The sequence below is a fragment of the Poeciliopsis prolifica genome, unplaced genomic scaffold (assembly GCF_027474105.1).
Source record: "Poeciliopsis prolifica strain line A6 unplaced genomic scaffold, Auburn_PproV2 SCAFFOLD030, whole genome shotgun sequence".
Classification (NCBI taxonomy): domain Eukaryota; kingdom Metazoa; phylum Chordata; class Actinopteri; order Cyprinodontiformes; family Poeciliidae; genus Poeciliopsis; species Poeciliopsis prolifica.
In genome coordinates, this window is record NW_026562405.1 from 2,955,622 (window position 1) to 2,979,851 (window position 24,230).

Here is a 24,230-nt window from a genome sequence, read left to right on the forward strand (position 1 = left end):
CATTTTATTTGGACCATGTTGTATCATGAAATTGGACATTACATTTTTATTTTTTTACTGTTATTTGACCTGCTTATACAAAGCAATCAAAGGAATACTGCTTAATTCCAATTATTATCCTATTGATTTGTGCATCTCTATTTGTAAGGATGGAACATGTCAAAGCAAACACACTTTATCTTCTTCACATTATAAATGACAGGCTCCATAAAGCCTCACAGCCCACATCAACATGTCTTTTTGAACAACAAACTGATTCACATCTTCCTAATTTACCTTATCTTACCGCCTCACTGTTCTAATCACCAGTTTGTAATGCTTCTCTGCAGCAGCACTACAAGCACTATCATTTCTGCGTCATCTGGTGTAGGCATTGATGTAACGAGTGCCATAGGAGGCTTTCTCTGTCATTCAAATGAGGACATCTGGTCTACCTATGGGGGTTCATCATAAGGCTTTATACTACCTTCAGGAATAGATGTGACACCTGCTTACTTGGAGAAACAGTCTAAATCAGTGGCTGTCTGTAACACTGAGGCAAAAGGAGGGGCGTCAGACAATGGCCATGCATTGGAATGAGACTCCAGCACAATGGGCTCAGTTCGAATTCAATCAGCCCACACAAACAGGTCCTGCCATTACAGTGCATGAATGGCCTGATTAATTGAGTGGTGTTATTTATTTCCCTCATGAAGCCTCCACCACACTATTGGCACTATCAACAAAAATGCTGTTAGCACACCAGGCAGACAAAGAGTGGGAGTTACAGTGAGTTCAGCAAGACTAAAAAAGTCAAACAGGAGTGTGCTTGTGCTATGTGTGTGTTACTCAGTGTGGATTTCTGCTACCTGCTACTACTCCCCCAATTCCCAGTGCTTTCACTGTCTCTGCATGGTAGAGCTCAACTCCACTCTCTTTTTTTTGTTTGTCCTCTAGAGATAGTACTTTGTACTTGGGTTGACGTTTCAAGCAAGCTAAGCTGATACTGGACAGCAATTTTGAAACACTGCAGACCACTGAGATTCATCACATGTTGCTGTTACAAAGTCTCTCTAGCAACTTGAACTACTGCACTCAACTTGTTCTCTGGAGAAATATATTTGCAAATATCAGAAATCTGTCTATATAGATGTAGATAGGTGACACCAGGTTGTGAATTGTCATGAGAGTTTCCATATATGCTAATATGGCAATCTTCGATGCAAGATTTGTTAATTCAATTTCCACTTAAAACATAAGAGAAAAATGTGTGTTCTTCAATCACAGCATTTTAACTTGGTAGAAATTCAGCTTGGTAGAAATTCAGGCAAAACAACTGAAAATCAAGTTTGTGAATCAAGACGCTTCTTGCAGTGAAAAAAATCCAGTTCACTCTTCTCATCTGTAACAATAACAGTATTATTCACACGAATGTCCCACAGGCCTAATAATGAATAATAAAGATTAATGCAATGGAGCAGAAGAAGCTGAGTGACATCCTGGACTTCACACAGCAGTTTTTGCATTCATTAGGCCTTCAGTGCAACACCCTTTGGGCCTCAACTGCTGACCTCTGGGCAATCCAATAATGTGAACAGGCCATGAAGCTAATCAAGGCCAAAGAATTGTGATCTTTATAAATGACACTCTCCTGTGAAGCACACATTATTGTGTCCCCTTAGGCTTCTATTTGTTTATTGGCTTAATTAGAGCGCAATTATAGTGACTTCTCATGCAGCAAGCCCTTCTGTTGAACATTTCCATAGCATTATGAGAAAAATCGCAATAGCTAACATGCAGAGTGAGATTACATAGTTTAAATTAATCTTATAATGTAAACTGTGAAGCAAAGGTTCTCCCTGGGTCACTGATTGAAAACATACTCCACTGAGAGTTAGTACTTTTTAAAATACCAGTTGTATTGCTCTTTCTCTAAACAGTCACCTCCACCACAAGTTATGATGGACTTGTCTTGTTTTTCTTGCATGCACTTCAGTGATTAATGATGCTATGAGTTGCTTCGTCTCTGTCGTGTTTTGCTTCGAGCATGATGTGCTGATGGTGGTATGATGACAGAAATGGAAGATATACAGCAGCCCTTGTTTACGATCTCCACTCAGTGAATGCTCAGGTGCACTGCAATCCGGGGAAACAAATTAATGGATTGAGTATAGAATTTAGCCTGACAGTAAAAACAGGACTTTGTGCAAATGCAGCCTCATGAGGCAGACTGGGGATGGACGTTTCTCTTCTAATGGCACATTTACCACACCTGATGAAATACCAGACAGAAATATACTGACTCAAACACCTTTGCAGTAATTTAAATGACACAAATCATGCAATGGCAATATAAAATTAGGTTTTCTGGGGGGTTATGTTGCATGAAGGTCTGGTGTATTTTATTATTTTAAATGGATGGCCTCATAAGCAAAGAACCTCATTTTGTCACATTGACACATCATGCCAAGACATCAGTTACAAAGTCATACTCGGCGCACAAGTGGATCTTCCAAACGAACAGCAACCCTAAACATATGGTCAGATTAATAACATTATAGCTTAGGGATCAATTTGACGATGTTTAGGACGGCCCTGATCTCAGTCTCATAGAGAATCAATGTTCATACACGGCAGGCTTTAATAATCGTACTGGTGTGTTCTTCCTGTTTATATTGTCCACTCTGTTTCATTGTTGTCTTGCTTCATGTGCAACCTTCTCAAAGGTAGAATTCTGTAGCCCTTTGTGCAGATTTATAACAACATTCCTGTTATTTTGCAGACATGGGAACTGAACAGATTATGTGTAACATTTTTTTGTTACACATAATCTTACACTTTCAATGATAGCACTGGAAAAAGAAAATAATCTGCACATTATAAAATCTAAATCTCACAAAACATATTTTTAAGCGATATTCTAATGGTTTTGAGACTTACTTCAGATTTATTTGTTGGCTCCTTTTTCAGTTTGCTCTAACCATACTGTCCATGTTTCAATGTTCACTTTCAACCTATCAGAAACCAGTGACTAAAGCAACATAATTCAGTGTGTTTCTTGTGACCTTTATATTTGTTAATGTGAGTAGGAGATTTGTTAAGGATTGAATGGTCAAACCTTAAGAAAACCAAGCCTTAAGCAGTTCACTGGTTAATACTCTCTGCAGCTGGAAGGGGACCACTGCAGGTGTTCTTTCTTTCATACTGCCACCATTCTTCCAGTCTGCTCTTCAGCCAACAGACTCACAAAGTACCTTGGTTGGTGTCTGATGAGATGCAGTTGGTCTGGAGGGAGAGTGCCCTGGAGACTTACAAATAATAATAAAAACAAACTAAATATTCAGGCCAAGGTCACATCTGGGAGACTAAATGCTACTCTCCATCCAGTTACTAGAAGGAGCTCTGAATAAATGTAACGTCATAGGAACAAAACAATTAAATCCTGTGCATGAAGGATTTTATGAGCTGATTCTAATTTCATGCCACGTGGAAATTACTGATTCTGACTTGCTGGTGTGCTCAAATCATTTATATGACTATTTCAGCCAGCCGTGCTTTAATTAGTTTTAAATCAGTTTTCATGGTAACCTAAGAACAGTATCAGCTGCTCAAGCTGAGATTCACATCACATTTTCCTTCAGGAGAGCTACATGAAGCAAAACTGCTCCTGGATTCTTTAGAAACAAAATGAACACAAGGATTTTTATTTTTTTTTACTTTTAAATTAACAACCCTGATTATACAAAAAATAAAAATCCATATCTTAAAGTGAAAAGCCCACTTGTCAGTGCTTGATTATAAACTTGCATGGGAAAATACAGTGAATGGAGCTCAGATACCCCGTGAATTTGTTTATAAATGAACCGATCCATTTCTGACTTGTAAATAAATTGCTAACACAGGTGTAAATGGAAATATATTAAACAAATAAAGATGGTGTTAGAGCAAAAAAAGTGATTTAGCTAATGTCTTCATTACAAGACATTGCCTGGCAGGTGGGTAAATTGAATCATCTAACTTACAAATTGACAGCATAAACAACATTACATTTTCTTCCTGATTGTCAGCATCTTTGTCCATAATTTTCAGCTGCCGTGTTTCTTTTTTTTTTTTTTTTCAACTTTCCCTCTCCACTGGTGTAACTGATGTCTTTAAAGCTCAGGCGTCCAATTTTGCATCATGCTGTCCCCAATGAGAATATGCATCAGACACAGTGAATGAAATGTGGGTTTGCAAGAAAACCTTTTAATGGCTGTTCTGATAATCATCTCTGTGTGCCAGTTTGGCTTTTGTCAAGAAAGCCAACATGGAGAATGTCAGATTGTATTCTTTTTGCTTTGTAGTACAGCTCAGTGCTGAGTCATACCTGCAGAGAAGTGTTCTGCGGTGACAGAGCTAACTACTGCTCCATTGATCGGCCCGGCGATGTAGCTCAAGATTGAAAATTGTGTTGTAATCCCAAAATGCCTCATGTAAACAGAACAAATCTGTAACTTACCACTTCTAAACTTAAACTTGATATATAGGAACAATTTCCAAACTATTTCACACAATCACTAGGAAAAAATACAGTGGACATTTACACAGTTAAATAATTGGAGCTGACACAGATGCATTTGGATAAATTAAGATATCAATGATTAATTTATTTTTACTGCAATAAATTAACACTTCTGATCAATTGAAATCCACATATAAAAGCAACACAGAGAAATAAAACTGATAGCACAAAATTTCAAAGATCTTTTTCTTTCATCTTTTTAGAAGTTTAAAATTGGACTCCATCTTATGCACATACACAAACAGTTTAGTTTTGTTGGTTTTATAGATTTGATTTTGAAAAGGAAACAAAACTACATTACCATCCAAGTATAAGACTATTTTTCAATTGGAAATAATTTTAGGAGGTCTTTCAGATGTCAGTATCGCAGTTAAAAAGTCACTGTAGTTTCTATAAGTTTAGTTTTAAAGTTCATGCCTGTAATCCTGGGGCTCATTAGCTGCATCAGTGGCTGTACTTCTTGTCTGCTGTCAGGCAGTTGAACCTGTCTTCAACCACTTAAAAAATCCCAGTTTAGCATTAGCATTAACCTTGCTTATCAGAGCACTTGCCAGAGAGATTTATCAAGTTTTTACTGCAGCATTTGTTAATGTGACTGAACCAAAACCAGAGATGAAACAATAAACTGAACTTTAGTCATTGTACAGTTTTTTTTTTTAAAGAAACATCTGTAACCTAAGAAGGAACATTTAGTATATACAATTAAAAAAGTATATATGTAAAACACACTCAGGTAGTTAAACTAGAAAATGTAATTCTGAGTTTATAAAATAATTCTACAAATGAGTAGATCAACAAAAAATCAGAACAGTTACTTGTGTCATACAAAGAGGTTGATTACATAATATTCAGTGCTGCTTAGTGATTTTCTAAAACAATCAGCATTAGTAATGTGAGAGCTGTGTGATTCTTATCATGTGCCAACTTTACTTTTCTTTGAATTTGGAAGTTGTAATTTCCAAGTTACAAATTTAGAAAATCAAACAAAACCTCTTGAAATGTAAATGACGACTGAAAGTCACACATCTCTAATTATCCCTATGTTCTGGTTCAATATAGCCGCATATCTCAAGAGTAGTTAAAATGTGTTGAAATGAATTGTTTATTTGCACTTCTGACAGTTTGTAGCTCATTAAACCAGAGGCGCAAACAGCCCAACACATCTCTATCTGTGAGGTTAAATGCTGGAAAAAAATAGAAAATGTATTTTATTGACTTTCTCTGCTAATAGCAGGTAAGCTGGGCACTGAACACAACATTTAAGAAATCCTAATGGTTTTTTTCTCTCAATATTATAACTCAAATGTCATCATTTTGAGATTCAAAATCCAACCTTAGTTTTTGCACTCACCTAAGATTCACAGTCACCTTTGGGTTTATTTTCATGGCCAGCTCATTGTATGATGCTTCTTTGATCTTGTTGAGATTATTCAAATATGGCATCTGCAAATTAGCTAGGTTGCAAAGTCACTGAATAAATAAACAAGATGAAGTAAACAACCCAAACCGACCACCACTTTATTTTTTGCAACATTAGAATATATATCATAATAACTATCACATAATTAGCATTAACTGCAATTTAAATAAATTATTACATTTCCTTAAAGACAAAGCTATGGAGTCTGAGTTGTTTGATTTTTTTTTCTTTTTCCACACCATACATCAATTTAACACAAAAATGGTAAGACACTTAAGAGACTACAGACATATTCTTGTTTGTAAAACAGTGACGAGAAATATATCAAAAACATCTCAGTTCAATCCATAGTCTTAAGTACTAACAGCAGAAAGCATTAGAGAGAAATAACTTAATTTTAACAAAATAGATGTCCAACAGGACAAGACTCTAAACCTTTACTTTTCAGTTGACTGGGTTGTTTCAGGGTCAGTTATCATGTGAAACACACCTACATAAACAAAAGTTCTGGGATTTCTAAAATATTGTTTGAATAAAATTTTGTGACTGGAGTAGTTTGCAGAAATCTGCTTTAACTGAGTTCATGTGCTTTTCCAAAGTTTTTTCACCTTATTCACAAATATATTAAAAAATAAATAGCTTACATAAAGTATGTAAGCTATTCCTTTAAGGGCACCTATCTATCTGACCTGACCCTATGGTTTAAACCAGTCGTGAGAATTTTGATATGAATTTATTATTTTTCTATCCATCTGTCCGTAACGTCCATGGTTATGTTGCATATAGCGTTCTTTCGTCGTTAGTCCTGATAGCCACAGTATTACAAGTCTGTCGAGGCTAAAATGCAACTTTCCCAAGGTGAAATATCTGCTTTTAATGGCTCAACTGTGACTTATGTTCCTGCCATGAACAGTCAATAAACAGTTGGAACTCATAAGTTAAAAGTGAATTACTCCAAAACTGAATCAATTCCTCATGGTGTAGCTGATGTATAGAAATGACAATCTTTTCCTCTTCCTCGAGTCTTCCATTAACATGACTCATTAATTTGCTGCAGCTTTGCAGACGATTAAAATGGAATGAGTGAGGCTGATATTCAGAGTTATCCTCCCTCCTGGTTCGCAGGATTTGACCATGCGTAAAATTTTCATGAGCTTGTTTCTTTTTATGAGTCTGCTTGTTATGAATAATAGCAGTGTCCAATTCACTTGAAGTTATGAAATCGGTTTCCAGCTTTACGTGATGGTCATATAAAAAACATCTTTGCAGAAAATTTAGCAAATATGCTGGCCTCGAGTTGTTCAGCATAGACTTCATAAAAGAAGAGATGCTGATTTAAAGCATGTTTTATCACATTGGTTATATTATAGAATTTTCAACTGGACAAAGAAGAAAACATGAACTACTCAAATAGTAGCCTGGCTTACCCATGGTTCATTGGATGCTTTTATTCTAATGACAAAGCAGATGTCACTTGTTCTTTATGGTGGCGATTTAGAAAGATCTGTTTTTTTAGCTGTTTTTCTGGTGTTTGTCTTCTGCAGATGTACATCCAAACAACCACACTAACCATCTCAGTGAGCCTGAGTGCTTCGGTGTCCCTCGGGTTGCTCTACATGCCCAAGGTCTATGTGATTCTTTTACACCCAGAGCAGAATGTGCCAAAGCGCACTCGCAGCCTGAAGGCAGTGGTTACCGCCGCCACCATGTCCAACAAGTTCAACCCCAAGGCTGGACTCAGACCCAATGGAGAGGCCAAGACTGAACTATGCGAAAGCCTGGAAACACAATGTAAGAACACAAATGCAAATCAGATACCCTTTCACCGAAAACACACAATGGTTTGTTTTCCAGAAGTGTTCTGAGATTTTGTATGCAAATCAAAATCAGTTTATGCTATGATATAGATCAGAAAGAAAGATTACTTTTAAAAAATTGAGAAGCAAGATACTTGAAACTTCACTGAATCCAGTAAATGTGTCACTCTTGCTGTTTTGATGCAGAGGCCAAGAGGGTATTGGTGTTAAGAAATAACTTTGGGAGTTTAAGGTGTGTTTTGCTATTGCTATATTACCAATAAGAAATATGGTGTTTTCTGATGTCTGTACATCTCATGTCTCTTACAGTTTTACTAAACTACATCTTATACCATTTAACATTTCACTTCCAAAAAGCATCTTTTCATACATCTCTGTTTATATTGTTTGTGTTCATGCCTAAATAATGAATTATTCCCTTTATTAACATGATGCTAATTGATTACCAGTTAAATACACCAGTCCTGTTTGCACCCCAACCCAGTCTCATCTTTCAGTTGCTTTCCACCATCTACCTGATGAGTGATGGGAAACACTTGTTTTTCCCATTTTGTAACAATTAATTTGTTTCGCCTCCACACGAGTAATTTTTTTCCAAAATATTTAATTTTGTTTTTGTATTGATTTAGTGTCTAATTGTAAATGCTCAGTGTGTACAGAGCACATTGCTAAACTACACATTTAGATATTTAGAAAAACAACAAATCTATCATTAAATCTACTATTTTTGTACATATTAGTAACTAATGATTTTAGTTTTCAGTTAATAAAATGAGAGATGGCTTTAATATGCCTTTTTAAACCACAGACATCTTCCAAAAAAACTAATCCTGCCCATTCATAAATCATAATATATGGCCTCACCCTGCACTCCATAATTTAAAAAAAGCAGCGAGGCAGTTTAGGATGATAGCAGGTATTGCATGGCATCACCGTCAACACTATTGCATTACATTTGAAATGAGTCCTTGCATGTCACTCTTTTCAAAACAAAATTGCAGACTAACTTAGTGCAGTTACTTCATATATATTTCTTCTCAATAAATATTTTGGAGTCTTGTCTAAGCTTGTAAGTTCGGCTGTAGACTGGTTGTAAAGAAACCACCAAACATTTCTGGATGAGATTTCCTGAAAACTTACACCTGCACTGGCTTCTTTAGTCCACTTTCCCAGTAGGACACAGTTTAACTTGTACAAGACTTGTTTCTGGAATGAAGTCATCAATGGTTGGATTCCAAATGCTGCCACATCAAAATAGTTAAGCATATACAGCATGATAACAACCAAAAACTAAATATTTTTTTCTCCAAAAATTAAAATAAGACTGAATGCTTTAATAAGCCTAAAAAACTATCAGCCCATTCCCATTAAATTGCCATTAAACGTAGTTTTTGAAGAGCAAACAAAACCATTAATCAGCGATGTAATTATTGTTCTTTGGTAACAAATAGTAATTTTCCTACATGCACAGCCTCCTTCCAAGTTTCCAAACACATCTCAAAGGAATTGAGACAAGCATAAATTTTGAATATCTGTGAACACAGCAGCTAGGTCACCTTGGTTTGCACTTTCAGTCAACTGGGAAAAAGGAGAAACTTCTCATTTTATGTTAATTTAAATCAAACGTTTAGTGTTCAACTCAGTTTCTTGACCATTTTTTATCTTCTACATTAATCCAAAACAAACAAGCCAACTTTCTCCTGACCATCTTAAGAACTAACATGGAGATGGGCTCAAAAACATTTTTTTTTATCTGAGATATTGCACCTATTTGTGGTTTTTCAGTATAATTAATTAAAAACATAAAAAAATATTGTACCATAGTATGTTCTTTAGTTTACTCTTATTTAGATCTCACAAGAGTGACCGGCTTCAAATATACATACGATATTACCTGCCTTTTGTAATGCTGATGCCAATTGGAAATTAGTGCAAAGCATTCACAAACTCAGCCTGTTTAAAACACCCTGAAAAGTTAAGCTTATTATTTAAAAAATAGAAATGTGAGGTAAACGTAGCTGGTGTATTAAATGGTATTTCCTTACATAAAGTTAGACGACTATAGACAAGGTCAAACATTTATTGAAAAAGAGATTTCAGTGATAGAGGAATCCTTCAGTGGAAAACCAACTGAGCAAAGAACTGGCTCTACCATGAGCTCTGGTTAGCCTTGGATCTGCATTTGTGGAAAAATCTCCTATACCAATAAAAGTGACCTGCAGTATCAGTGACTCAACCAGGATTTATTCAAGAAAGGTACATAATGACAACTGAGGGAGCAAAAATACTTATGTTGCGTTCAAAGCACTCTTCTTCTGCTTGCCTTAGGCAGGAAGCAATTTTAATCAGTTTTCTCTGTCAACAGAAATCAATTCACTCAGTCTGGTCTGAACCTGGCCTGAAGATAGAATCAGGGCTTTTGTTGTACATATTAAAGTTTCAGTTCCCTCTATTATTTTAACACCAAGAATCCAAGTGTTTTCTTGTGCATACAGAAAACGAGCTGACACTGTTTGTTTTTTTATCTTAAAAAAAATTAACAGTATAAAAACTGTATGACAATTCAACACAAGAACAGAAGCACAATGCTCAGTTTGCAGTAGAAAATGTACATGTAAACAGACACACCACCATCATTTCTGTTCAAGATTCAAGGTTCCTATTGGGTTTAATTGGGCCTTTTGTTAACATAAGTGGTGTGAAGGCAAAAGACACAGAATTGATAGCTGGATACAATTTATCCAGATGGGATTTCAGTTTCCAGAGGCTATACAGTGTTTGGCTATTTCAATAAGAACCATTTGTCATTGTCAACGCTGGTGTGGATGAAATTGAAAAATTCCTGTCTAGGGCAGCTCCCACAACAGCCGGGATCTGGTTGCAATGTGTCAGGATTTATCTGCTCCACCTCAGTGAATCGGCTAACACGGTACGGGGACACAACTGGATAGCTGACTTTTGACAGTTGCAAGAAAAGAAGGTGGCAAAGTCGCTGTTGACAACGCATGTATACAGTACCGCATATATAAAATAACAGAAGAAAACTATTAGGAATTACTGATATTATTTAATTACTGTCGTGTGGTGGCTGAAAACTATTTAGCTTTTATTATTATCCTTTTTTTTTTTACATTTCATGTAATAGTTGTTACATCAGAAAAATAGCCAAAAGAAAAACCTTCATATGGTAGATATTCCTCTTTCCCTGTATTTGAGTCTCAGTTCCCTTTCTTATTTCTTTTTTTTTTTTTTTTCCAGCTTTCTCTACAAAGCAAACCTACATCAGCTACAGCAACCATGCAATCTAAGGGACAAAGGTTCTTATCTCAATTCAAGATTTCCACCCCAGCGGAGAAAAAAAATACACACAGTGGAATTTCACAGCAGAAAAAAAAAAGAAGTGTCATTGTGTAGTGGGAGATCACACAAGCATTGCCCAAAGACATGACACGCTGAGGAGAATCCACAAAGAGGGCGGAGATGGACAAAAGAGACGAAGGGGACAGATAACTGTACAATTTTAAGGTTCCATCTTCTGTCAACCAAGAGTACACACACGGCGACAAAAAAAAAGAAAAATACTAACAGCACAAAGGCCTGGAGACTGAAAAATTGAGTTTTTCTTTCAGTCTCCATGGAGTTTTTCAGTCTCCATGGAGTTTTTCTTTAGTGTTTACATTTCAGTTCTGCCGTCTTTTCGAGACTCCTGTCATCTTACGCACTGCTGAGTGGAACTGAATCCAAATGTTCTTAGTGTTATCTCCAAGTACTTTAAAGGCATCACAAGGGATTAATCAACACCAAAAAGGCATGAAGACATGATCCATTGACTTTTAAAACGGGCATCTGTTTGTTTTTATTCATAATACATTCCAGTCTTATGACTCAGATGACTGGGAGCGGGGAACATCTCAACAATGCAGCAGATCTGTACCAGACTACATGTGTTTTTCTGTCCTCTGTCAGGGTCCAACTGAGTTAAGAAGGACCAGACTTATATAAGAGGATATTTGCCGTTTTTGAGCATGCCAGTTTCAAACATCCTGTATTGTGTTGTTTACCAAATAAAATAAGGAAAAAAATGAAGAAGAAGAAAAAAATACAATATCTTTGGAATGCTTTTAAACTTTGTTGCAGCGTTGTTAAAATTGTTTAGGCACAAGCCTACTGTACGTTCAAAAATCTGTTCTCAATTGGTGAAAAGGTCTAGTGAGTGATTGTTTATCTGTGCTTAAGTGAGATCATGATTTGTATTAACAGCTAGCCTAAAAGGCTGCCACTGCCCTCCTCATACCTGTATGTACTTTGAAACGGTGGACCACGGTCGGTGTTTTAGCCGTGGGGATCTCACTGTGAGCCGTCATCCAGGATGACCCTTCCATCACTGCCATCAGTTATCCTCCCGGTCACATGAGAAAACATAAGGCTGAAGCATAGCTGTACAGATCCATTAGCAAGGGAATTAAGATGAAGTATGCCCTTGAGGAGATCGTACAGCTTGCCCTGAGGATGATATTCATAATGGGCCGGCTACAGAGAAAATTCATTACTGTACATGTCTTCTTCTGGCACTCTCATGATAAGAGGGAGGGGTAAGAAAGTTGTAGAGCTTTTCAACAAATGAAAATCAAATTGCAAAAGATATGCTATATCTCTATCAACCCACCCCGAGCTCGCTGAATAGATTAATATTTGGCTTAGTGCAGTATAAAAGCCCTCTGATGTCTTGGGGAAAATGTTGTGGGGTCATTTGTGTTGTGAGTTCAGTGCTGCTTCTCATGCCTCCCTCTTTATTACTTTCAACACCATTTGTGTTACAGAATAAAATGTGAGTGCTGACCAAATTAAATGGCAAGTTAATGTATGTTATTAAATAGATTGATGATGTCTGCTTTATGTCCTGACATATCCTAAAATTGAGGAAAATTTACAAAAAGATGCAGTGCCTGGCTATATGACTATGTATTTGTAAAACCTCAAGAGAACTTAAGAAGTGTGTGAAGCATGTTCAGTTTTTTTTTATACAAATTTATTATTTCTATTAAAAATGTTTTAAAACATCTGCGTCCAATTTTAGGATTTTGTCTATGAAAAGCTGGTTTGCGTTTCTGTTTATTTGATCAGTTGGGTGAAATGAGTCTCTTCATTTTGCGAGATGAAAAAAATAGGAAAAACAATGTCAGCAATTGCCTGAAAAATATCGTTTATAGCAGGAGCTCTGATAATGGCACTAGAAAATGGTGACTCAGAGGGAGGAAACATAAAATTATTTTAAATCAAGGCTTAGCCGTGCTTAAATCTGACGTCTTTGAAGGCAGCATGCTTGCCGCCATCATCATTTTCCTGCCTTTCCTTACAAAAGGACTGAAAATAACAGTTGTTACATAGCAAGTGTGCTAAATGCATGTCCAAAGTGCACAATTACAACAATATACATGGGGGAGTGTACATTATCCTCCCACAACACAATGGAGAGACAGTGGAGGGTAACCTCAGGAGATTGCAGGGTTTTGCATAATACACCATCACGACTCCTGTTTTATGCTTGTTTTCAACAATGTGTTTTAACAAATTTGACACCACAAATCTATTCTCCATAAAATCTATAGATCTAGATAATCTGTCCTGATAAAGTCAAAATATTAGTCAGTCTTAAAAAAACTATTTAGTGACAGAAAACACACGAAGAAAATATGAAACATAAATAAATCAAACTTGACCTTTTACTGAAAGAGCCTTTTAAGATGCTGTCAAAACCAGAAACATACATTGATAAGTGACTGATCTGTCCAGAAACATGTCGGTATCTATAGTTATTTCACACAACAGGTTTTTCTTGGCACACAAAATTATTTTCAAACAGGAATGTGTCCATAGGCAACACAGAAAATGGATGCAGGAGATGTGAGTGAACTCTGTAGAAGCTACAGTAACCGTTAAAGAAGTTGGATCTCTTCCAACTTCCAAATAATATCTTTATTCAGAAATAAACATTTTGCCCAAGGAATATGAAATAATATGAATCTTGCATTTAAAGGCCAAAAAAATAACCCGAATCTCAAGGGTGGTAACACCAGACAGTTCTTGTGACGACTAAATCAAATAATTCAGGCAGGAAGCAAACATAAGGACTGCAAAAGATAAAGTAAAAAACTCAGCAGATAGAAAAATATTGTAAGTTTTTCCTTATCCTTAAATGCATGTCCAAAGTGCATTTTAAATTACTTCTGTCAAACACAAAATGTTGAAGTCAAAACATTGCATTGTTAAATAAATCAATGTCTGTTCTCTCAAAATACTCTTTCCACATCTTCTTTGGATAGGAAGTGGCACCAGCAAATCAATTGCTTTCTACTCTGGCTGAGCCAAATGAAGGATAAAGTATTTTTCTACACCGGCCATCTTATTGTATATCGGTATTTAACTTAAGTTTTAATCACAATGTCTATTGGAGTATCAACTCAAAGGAAGTTTTTGGTGCCAAATAAGAAATAATGATGAGGAAATTGCAGACAGGCTTCTAAAGCTTGAGTGGTGTGGCAGATGGAATCATGAGCTATTATAAGTAGTGTAGTGCAAATAATCCTACCAGTCAAGCCTGGGATGATCATGTGCAAAAAGTAAGACACACAATGGCTGAATGACTGTAATATAAACTAGGATGTTCTAGTGACACAGATGGTTAGAGGAATGTGATGGTACAAGCCCATGAACATCACAGTAGACATATGGGTCAAAACTGACGAAGAAATTGAAATACCCAACATTACTTTGTTGTAAGTGGATTTCCAATTCTGTGAGCAGATAAAAGCAGGTTGGAGTCTTACTCCATTAGGCTTTATATCTGAATAATTAGTTATAGCTCTGCTCTGCATTTAAGTTCAAAGTACATTTTAAAGAGAAATTAGAAACAGCAAATACATTTTTGTTTTTTGTTCTATATTTGTATTATTTATTATATGCAAACTACTAAACATATAAGTTCGAGTTCATTTCTGAGCTCCTCTGTGATTTTAGGCTTGAAATGTAAGAAGTTTTCTTGTAAATGTGGAATTGACAGCTAAGTATCTAACAGCTGCTGTCTCTGTGCTTCGATGAGCCTGTTTGAGTCTGGAAGGCAGCTAATTTAAATTTTAGAACATGTATAATATTTTTTTATTATTTTTAAGACAACGTTCTGTGTTGAAAAAATTTAAGACATCCATAATGACATGTCAACTGAAGGGGTCAGTGCAAGCTGTCCAACTGTTTTTTTTTTTTTTTTTGAGCAAGATTATTGGATACAAATTCTCCTTCTGAGGGAGAAAAGTTTATCTCAGGAAACTTTTCTCCCTCAGAATAAAAAAGGTTTTCTCATACCTAATTGTATCACTATGCGATGAAAAGTAGAACAAGAATATCTGTTTTCAGAAAATACATACAAACACAAAAGTGGTTTGAGGTCCAACTTCTAACATTTCTATAAATCGCAAGTACATTTGTGAATGTTATTCCTCGTGTTGAGTAAAAACCCACAAATGGTCATTTCATTTAGCTTGAGTCATGAAAGCCAACTGATTCTATTGATCATTTAAGCGGTATCTGACTGCTCTGGAAGTAAGCTGGAGTGCTGATGCTGAGGCAGTCCTTGTGCAAATATAAGAGGTTGAACAGATGAAATGTTTATCCACTAGGCACAGACCTTTTCTCATAAGCACCTGAACACAGAACAATACAAGTACCCTCAGGTGACAGAATGAACGCAGGAGTGCATTTGTCTGGAATCGAGCATCAATTTACAGCGGGATTGAGAGAAGCGTGGCGGTGGTGTTTTCTCTCTGGGCTCCTGTGAGTGGGCTCTCTCAGCTGTGTTCTGATGCCATTGTGTACTACGACAAACAGGGGCTGCTATGCTGTAGAAAAGCAAAGATCTGGAGGCTGCATCAAGAGACCCAGTTGGCCAATTTAATGCTGAAAGAAGACGCTGAAAATGTATGTGTCCACAGTTTTGGTGTGATGTTAAACTAAAAAAAGAGCATTTTCTGAAAGCTTTGAAAGTCTGCATCCCACTTATAAACAGCGGGGCGACGTTTCATTAATCTTTTGTCTTGGTGGTGACTGATCCCAGAAGACATGCTACTGTAGCTAAAACACAGTGCATACGGTATGTTGCTAGGAAACAGTGTCTCATGAATATCCTGCTGTTATTGCACAATCAAAGGGGTAGGGCTCTGATAGCTAAATGAGTGTGTGCAAGCAAAATTCTGCACAGATGCACTTTTCAGCAGTGCTAACTTAATGCTAACTCACGCTGGAGCTGCCCCCCATTTTCGGACATCTCAGAGGAACTTATGACGAGTAGTGACCTTCTTTGTATATCTTTCCATTAAGTGAGTGAGATTCACCAGCTCAGACTTTACATCATTCCATTCTGCTCATACAAGCTCATCAAGGCATGTTTGATGCATATAGACATATCACACCAGTTAATCTGAGACCTACATCTCAGATAAATCGTAAAAGGATATAATGGAGTTTTTTGTTTGTTTTTTTTTTCTTCCATAAACAGTTTGTATTCTGGAATGCCTTCAAAAGTTTGCAACATGACCTCTGAAAAGTTAAGCTCAAGTCTCAGAAAAGTTAAAGTGAATTTGGCACATAACCTCAACATTTTAATTACCATCTTGGCCGTCCTGGAACTGCAACCTACGTGCTAAGAAAGCAAACTTTATGCAGTCGCTGACTGATTGCCCATGTTATATGCTGGTTAAAGCTCTAACCAACTGTACATAGTTTCAACAAAAGTTACTAGCCTTTACAAAGCTTCAGAATATAGTAAATTTATTGTTTTACTTCATGTATCATATGCTCAGAATAAGAAAACAGTCCAAATAAATAATGTATGCCCACTTGTCCATTTCCCTTTAAGTCTGCAAAGAGTTTAAATAAATAATAAAATTAATCACTAACTTTTAATCCTTCCACTTTTTTGTTATAGTTGGACTTTTCACAACTTTCAGTGTTCATCACACATGATCAGATATGGGAGGCCATAAAATTGATTTTATTAATTAATGCAATTTTCTCTTTATAAAGATTAAATATTTTGAAAATCAGATTTTGTTTCAATGCACTCCTTTTATTTCCAAGGTTCAAACTGATGGCAGCCAGTCCGGGATCTACCATGTCATTTTACAAGCATGTTTTCCAGATGGTATGTATTTGGACTTTCAATTCAGGTCTACTCCCAGAAGAAATGGCTGAAATAAAAGTATGTTTTTAAAAATATTTTCTGTCATTTGTAAATTTCTGCTTTTTTTTTTTTTTTTTTTTTTTTTTAAGGGAGAAAATCAGAAATCAGATTTGGTATGAAAACGGAGATTTTATTTTTGAGCCATAATCAACATATTGAGCTCAAATATGTTGATTTACATCCATATTATTGAACTACAGAAGAGAAGTAGTGTGGAGGTTCCTCCATCTTCTCAGTGTTAAGTGTTCTTTTCTTTAGTGTTAGTATTTAGTTAATGTTTTATATTGATAATATTTATATTGGTTATATCACTTTTTCTTTGGTGGGTTTTGGTATTAAGTTGTTTACTAGATTGGGTGCACACATTTTAGTAAACGCTTGGTTTATTTAGAATATTAATTATTTTGTTTTTGGTTGAGTTGAAGGACTGGCTGGGAGGAGTTGATTGTCTCAAACCAGTAATTGGAACCAACCATCAGGCTGCGGGAAGCAGGGAATTTGATGTGGAAGACTCCTCCTCTCGCCCTATTGACATCTTCCTCTGCTCTCTATTGTTATAATATTTATGGTGTTAGGTTGTTTTGTTCTATAGTTGTGTTAAAGTAAAATGTTGTGATTTGAATTTATTTATGTTTATGTATTGGTTGTTTTTGTTTGTTCCCCCACCCCTCCTTGTGTGTGTGTGTGTAGGCTAGCCTTTGTATATAAATTCCCCTGTGTGTTCATTGAGAAGAGTCAGTTAGTTTTGTTTGAGTTGGGTATGCTTTCGTTGATTAATTTTGGGCCCATTTTCTTATATTCTTTTTGAAATTTGTTGTAAAAAATCTTTAACTCTTTGAAAAATTAAATAGTTATTTTTTTATGCCTTTGTCCTTGAGTTTGCTGGTCGGACCATCACAAGTAGCTTTATGTGATGTAAATGTATGTAATCACTATGCACAGCAGATAAAGATGTCCTTAAGAAGTTTAGCTGTAAAATTGAGAATTTAGAGATTACAGTTGTCTGCAACACACAGCCAGTGATCATCTCAAATACAGAAAAATGTTTCTAATTGAGCCCAGGGGAAGATGTGAAGCCAGACAAATGCTTTATGTAGAGATCTTGAGGTCTAAGAGAGACACTTATTTTCCTCTGGGAGGGAAAGACGAAGAAGAAAAAAAAAAGTGTGAGGAGGTGGGCAAAGCCTCTGCGATGAAACTAGGCCATCCTAACAAGGACAGGGAACGGCTGTGACAGAAGAATCTAGTCTTGTAAACGACAGCCAGCTCTTATATTTACCATCGACGTTTCCTTCATTTGCTATGCACCATTTCACCCTCTGTTTTAGGCTCTGTTGACCTTCAGAGAATTATGTTGTATAGTAAAAACAATTCATTACTTTCAGCGCTCTTTCAGAAGCTGCTTGTCTATACACAAGATGCAAGGCACATAGTATGACAAGAAGGTCAACTTGTTTCTTCAGAATAAAAGAGTGTCACGTGTAAGGACTAACATAATATTCTTTCAATATTTAGTGTACTAATAAATCTTGAGAGGAACACTTTTTAACAGTAGATTCAATCTTCCTACATTCAAAATCTTTTGATACATACAATATACTTACAAATTTGATACAATTCTTCCAATTTATCATAAAAAGTACCATGTATATAAAAATCAGTTCCTTGAGGTCTTACGCCAATGTATTCAACCGGACAAAATCTGAACTGCTACCTCCAGGTTTTGGGTCAGTCTGCCTCAAGTGAAAAAGTCCTAACAGGACACTCATGTGAGTGTCCTGTTAGGACACTCACATGGACACAGGACACTCCATCCTGTGTCACAGGACACAGGATGGAGTGTCACAGGACACTCCATCCTAACAGGACACTCATGTGAGTGTCCTGTTAGGATGGAGCTGGATGATAGATTAATTGGGGCTGTGTTAGCATACAGGCACTTCTTCAACCATCTTGAGAGGTAGATTTTTTCTTGCTCTGAGAAAATAGTATACTATTTGTAGCAAAGCATACATTATGTAAAATTAACTTTCATCTGTTTGATACGTTATATCTTTACAGTTTGATCATTGTTAAATCAGAGGTGAATTACAAATGCAGCTTTTTACTGAAGTCTTTTAAAAAAAAATTAAAATTGTTCCTGTTTATTTTTTGTTTGAGTAGCATACAAACAACCCTAGTATCAATAGGTGGTAATAAAGAAAATAGCCAAACGTGGCAAATGCACCTCATCTTAGTCCATTACAAAATACATTCTGGTTTTCATTGTAAGAGGATACTTTACTATTTAAAGTAATTTTTGACTTCACTTGAACATTGAAATAAATTGTGCACTTAACTCATCGTGGACAGAAGATGTACTAAGAATTTATGCATTTGCATCAACATGTTTTTCATCTTCTAAGTCAGCATAATTATTCTATTCCAGCACACGTTTGAGTTATGTAAATTAGGACAACCACTTATCAAGTACAACAACTATGTTGTTGCATAAGCAGAGCTGCCTTAGCAAACACACCAATTTGTTGCACAGAAGAATAATGAAGTAGAATGCAAGTTAACACAGTACACAAGTCATGTGACCAGGACTGGAGCGACGTCATCTGTGAGTAACTAATGAAGTGACAGAGTGGACAATGAGCACAGAGGGAAGATCCACATTTATCCTTTATCCCACAAGGGAACTCAACAAGAAGGTTGTTAGGACTTTGCTAAGAAGTAGGTCATGTCTAGATAGAGGTGAGCTCCCTGAAGCTGCTGAAAATCATGATTTATTGCGAGTCATTCAAAGCCCCTCTCTGCAGTGACACAGTAGATGACACTGTAGGTAAATCTGATATATAGGCTAAAAAAGCATTCTGGTTTTATAAGTAGGGAGTGTCTGGTCACAGAGAGGAAAGAAGTTCATACTGCAAGACAAATAAGAGAGGACGAAGAAGGAAATGGCTCCTTATTTTTAATATACTGGATTTCCTCCTTCCGGCTAGAGACCGAGGCCTTTTGATAGAACCACTCACAGTCAATACGAGCTACTCTCTGAGCAACACTTGCTTTGATTATGTTTAAAAGTTTTTGTTCTTACTATTAATAATCAGGATATTCTATCTTTTGTCATTGAGGCAGGTTTGAACTCAGCTAATATGAAGAACAAGGGAATCTTCATCTCCCTGAGATTTACTTTTGTACCACACTATCATTCAACAGGATTGATTTGGCTGCACAGACCACAATTAAGATTAATACTGAAACTGCATACTGATGAACTAATGTTTTGCAGAATCATTTTTCAGTGATTCTGAAAAATGGAAGACATACTTGTGTCTGTCTTTCACATTACCCAATTGTGTCTTCCCTCATTCACCAGGGTTGTATATAGTCATTATTTCTCCAAATAAAATATACAATTTGTCATAACAAAAAATATTTGAGTTTAGCATATACTCCTGTATGTTATCCTGTAGAGTTTCAATATTTTGCAAACAGCTGCAACCTATCACTGAAGCTCATTGTCAGTAAGCTATCAAAGTAAAAAAAAGGCTGATGTACAAAAGGAAGAGCCTCTCCAGTGATAATAAAAAAGGTCATTGGGCAAACAGCAGAGGTTTAAGCAAGTCACTGTTTCAGAAGTCACACATAAGTCTCATGTTTAAGTCTCAGGTCAATACTGAAGTAAAGACATGTACAGTAAGTCCAGAGTCAAGTCTAAAACTTAAACTTTAAATTTGTAGTTGTTTGACTAAAAGTAAGAGGTTTGTCCAGTTCTGCCTCCAGCCATGAAGGACTGAACTACAAGAAGCTGATGTAAGAACTAAAAATCCCATAATGCACTGGATGATTATGCGTTCACTTTCAGCAGAAATAGGAGTTTTATAGCATAAATATGAAATCACGTTAACAAAAGAGAGCTCCTGTAGAAACTCTGCCTCTTTCTACACTCATCTGTGAGGATGGCATTGTTTTGAAAAGCATCTTCATTTATTGTTAATTTTAAAACCTAAGGCTTATCTGGCAAAAATTTATAGATAACTAACTAAGCTGAAGTATGTGGTTATCATTTTCCTAACTTCTTGAGTTTATCTTTCCTAATATTCCGTCAGTATTCAGCAGCTTTGGCTGCCTGGTGTTTACAACCTCACTTCAGATATGTGGAATGTATTAAAATGCCTTTTCTCTGAAAATTCTACTGACAGCGAAATTGGTAAAGTGTTTCATCAAGTTTTAAAAACCATATTGCCTCCAGATTCAAATACACAAAATGGCTCTGTCTGTGCTTTATTTGTCCCCTCAAGGCCACAGTTCATCCAATCACAAAAACACAAACCACAAAAAAGATGAGAAACTACAGTGTTTTCATTTCAAGATAAAAAAGATATTCTAAAAACAAAATCATTGGCATATGAAGGATAATGGTTTGCGTTAGTGTCGATATAGCACAAATCAAAAGGCAATACAAACTGCTTATTAGGCCATAAGCTGAGGTGCCGAGCCAAAATCAGAAATCTGCTGCAAAGAAAATTGGCACATTTATGGAAAGCACATAGCATCTTTTGTCAACAACTTAAGCACACCAGTCCTCACTGATGGTCAATTAGGCATGAGGAATAACAGGGGGCAGTCTGCTTTCTGTGGTAAGCGCAGCCAGAAACTACACTCATAAAACTGAAATATTTCAGCCTCCTAATTACCCACCACCATCTGCATCACAGGAATCCTAAAAGTTAAGCTCCAAAGCAAACTGTGCCAAACAAACAAAAAAACAGAAGTATATGTCATATATTGGCAAGTTATATGAATGTCTTTATTTGAAGCAGTCTATTAATAGAGACAAGTTCAACTCAAATATTGCCATAGCTTTGCATTTAAATATGGCAATGTTTACTAAAAAGCATGAAATATAAACCGCATGGAATACAGAAAAATGCAAAAAAAAATATGACTGAGCAGGAAGTCAGAGAATCAGTGAAATGTATACTGTTCATCTTGAGGGCAACTGAACTAAGCTTTGCAGTAATTTATTCACAGATTTAGAGAGAACAAATATTATTCAAGTCTGCTTGAACATGTACTGTACACATTAAAGGATCAGAGGCAATATTTCTCCTCTGGAAAACAGACTTTATTCATGCTGGCAAGATAGCTTGCTGGAATGTTTGATCCTGCAAGACTAGCACTTCCTCAGACAGCAGCATCTTACAAATGTGCTTGTGAAATGTAACAAACTCATGTACATTTATTATGATTAATTGTAGGCTTCAGTTTAACCTACAGACTTCACAATCAAGTAAATAGACAGATGGGTGGAATAGATAGAGCAGACATATGTAAGTAGGTTCGTATTGCTCACAAATAAAACCTTTATTAGTTAAATTACTTGAATGTACAGTATATAAAATGATCAACTTACAGGATGTGACTGTAATACCCAGGCCTACAATCACACAATGTATGTATCATTAAATATATTTGCACAGAATTATCAAATAAATTAACCTGCGCATGGCATATTTGGCCTCAGAACTACGACAGAAAGACAACAGACATGCTTAACACTAAAAAATTGCTTTCATCACTTGTCTGAGAAGACAAACGCAACCAGATAGGCACAGAATAAATCGCATGATGATGAGTGTCGGACTGAAATAACCATACAGTCAAAAGTACTATTTCAAAATTAACAAATAGTAAAATTACATGGCAACATAAGCAATGTTTCCATCACATAAGTTTAATAATTTCTTCAAAAGATAGGCACCAACTCAAGACCAGTGTGGAAAGACATGGGACTTGTTCCCACCACATACAGTTTCACACACAAAACTAAGTGTGCATACTTAAGATTTGAAAGAAAAACAAACGAAAAAAAAAAACATGACCCAAGCATATGTCCACATATGTCATCCTTCCCTAAGCAATACCAAGGAGTCTTGAAAGTGGAGCATTTCAAAGCAAGCATTCTAAAAGCCAAATGAGTCTCACAAAGTTGTTGAAAACACTCCAAGAAATGACTACAGGGAGCTGCTCTGCATGTGTGCGAAAAAGTTCAGACAGCATAAAACCTAATGAGTCTCAGTCACATAAGCTGTGAGTGCCAACATGTTTTCCTGGCTTTTTATCTGGAAATTTTTGTGTTGATGGATATTACCTCCCATGGAGTCAATTCAGGGAATACTGTCGAGAAAGCTTAAAGTATCTGAGGAGGCTTACAAGTTCCTCTTTTTCTCCAGTGTCACTTGTTGGGATGTGACACCTCTGATACACTAACATGGTGATAACCTGATACAACATACTAACCTAATGATGTTGGGAGTGAAGAATAATCCAACATTTAAAATGTTCATCTAATTTCTTCTGTGAATGGGTCATCGCAGATGTAAATAAAAAATGTTTTGTCCAGCAATGCTTTTGCATGGTATCCTATCTGGCAGTGTAGAACTTAGAATCAGAGTACAAATGAGAAGCCCAAAAGATTTACTTCCACAAGTCAAGCATTATAGCTTTCTCTATAATGCTCTGGAAAAGAAAGGGAAAAAGAGAGCTAAGAAACGAACAAAGATGGGGAAAAAATGTTACAAGCTAAAGAGGAGGATAAGAATAGAAGAGGGAGAAGGATAAAGGGAATACAAGAAAAACACCAGCAAGTCTGCTTCTACTCAAATTTACTGTTGATCTGTTAACATGTATTAATGTTATTAATACATTTAAACAGATAGGATTGGGGACCACAGAAATGACCCCGAAGACCACAAGACACTGGTGGTAATCCATTTACCAAGATCCATCAAGAGAGGAAGGCCCTGGCAGCTCCGCCTCAGGGTGTCCACCAAGCCCCAGCACAGATGATAAGGTACAGCCACCCCAGCATTTGGTCAACCCTTGGAGCAAATAAAACATTTGTTAGAAAGCACCAGCAATGAGATGACAAGTTCCCTGCTGGCTTCTAACCCCCACTGATGCATCAAATGTGAATAGGGGTTCCCCGGACCTCAAAACAACCAGGATATACCAGCCATGACTCAAGCCCGACGTACCTTAAAACACCAGTCCCACAGCTACCAAAGCAGTATGTCTGGTGGCAGAATCTCTAAAGGCATTGCATGCAGCTATTCCAAGTCACTCCTTAAAGCCCCATTACAGATACACCCTCCACTCACAACAATACCCCACAGGATGAAACCAAAGCCTCCCCCATCATAGGAGATGATTCCATCTCCTATGATTGGT

At 36.4% G+C, this 24,230-nt stretch overlaps 1 protein-coding gene across 3 annotated transcripts in view; it reads left to right on the forward strand.

The window, feature by feature from the left end:
* The window catches only part of LOC129372864 (metabotropic glutamate receptor 4-like), a 173,117-nt gene extending 160,280 nt beyond the window's left edge, over positions 1-12,837 (forward strand). For 2 of the 3 annotated variants that reach the window (XM_055050403.1, XM_055050402.1), the window contains 2 exons: positions 7,505-7,751; positions 11,036-12,837. In XM_055050403.1, the coding sequence (XP_054906378.1) occupies positions 7,505-7,751; positions 11,036-11,085 (297 nt within the window). In that variant the 3' untranslated portion in view covers positions 11,086-12,837. Of the gene's footprint in view, positions 1-7,504; positions 7,752-7,963; positions 8,010-11,035 lie in introns of all 3 variants that reach the window. The other variant, XM_055050405.1, reaches the window with a different exon arrangement.
* Positions 12,838-24,230: the final 11,393 nt, after the last annotated feature.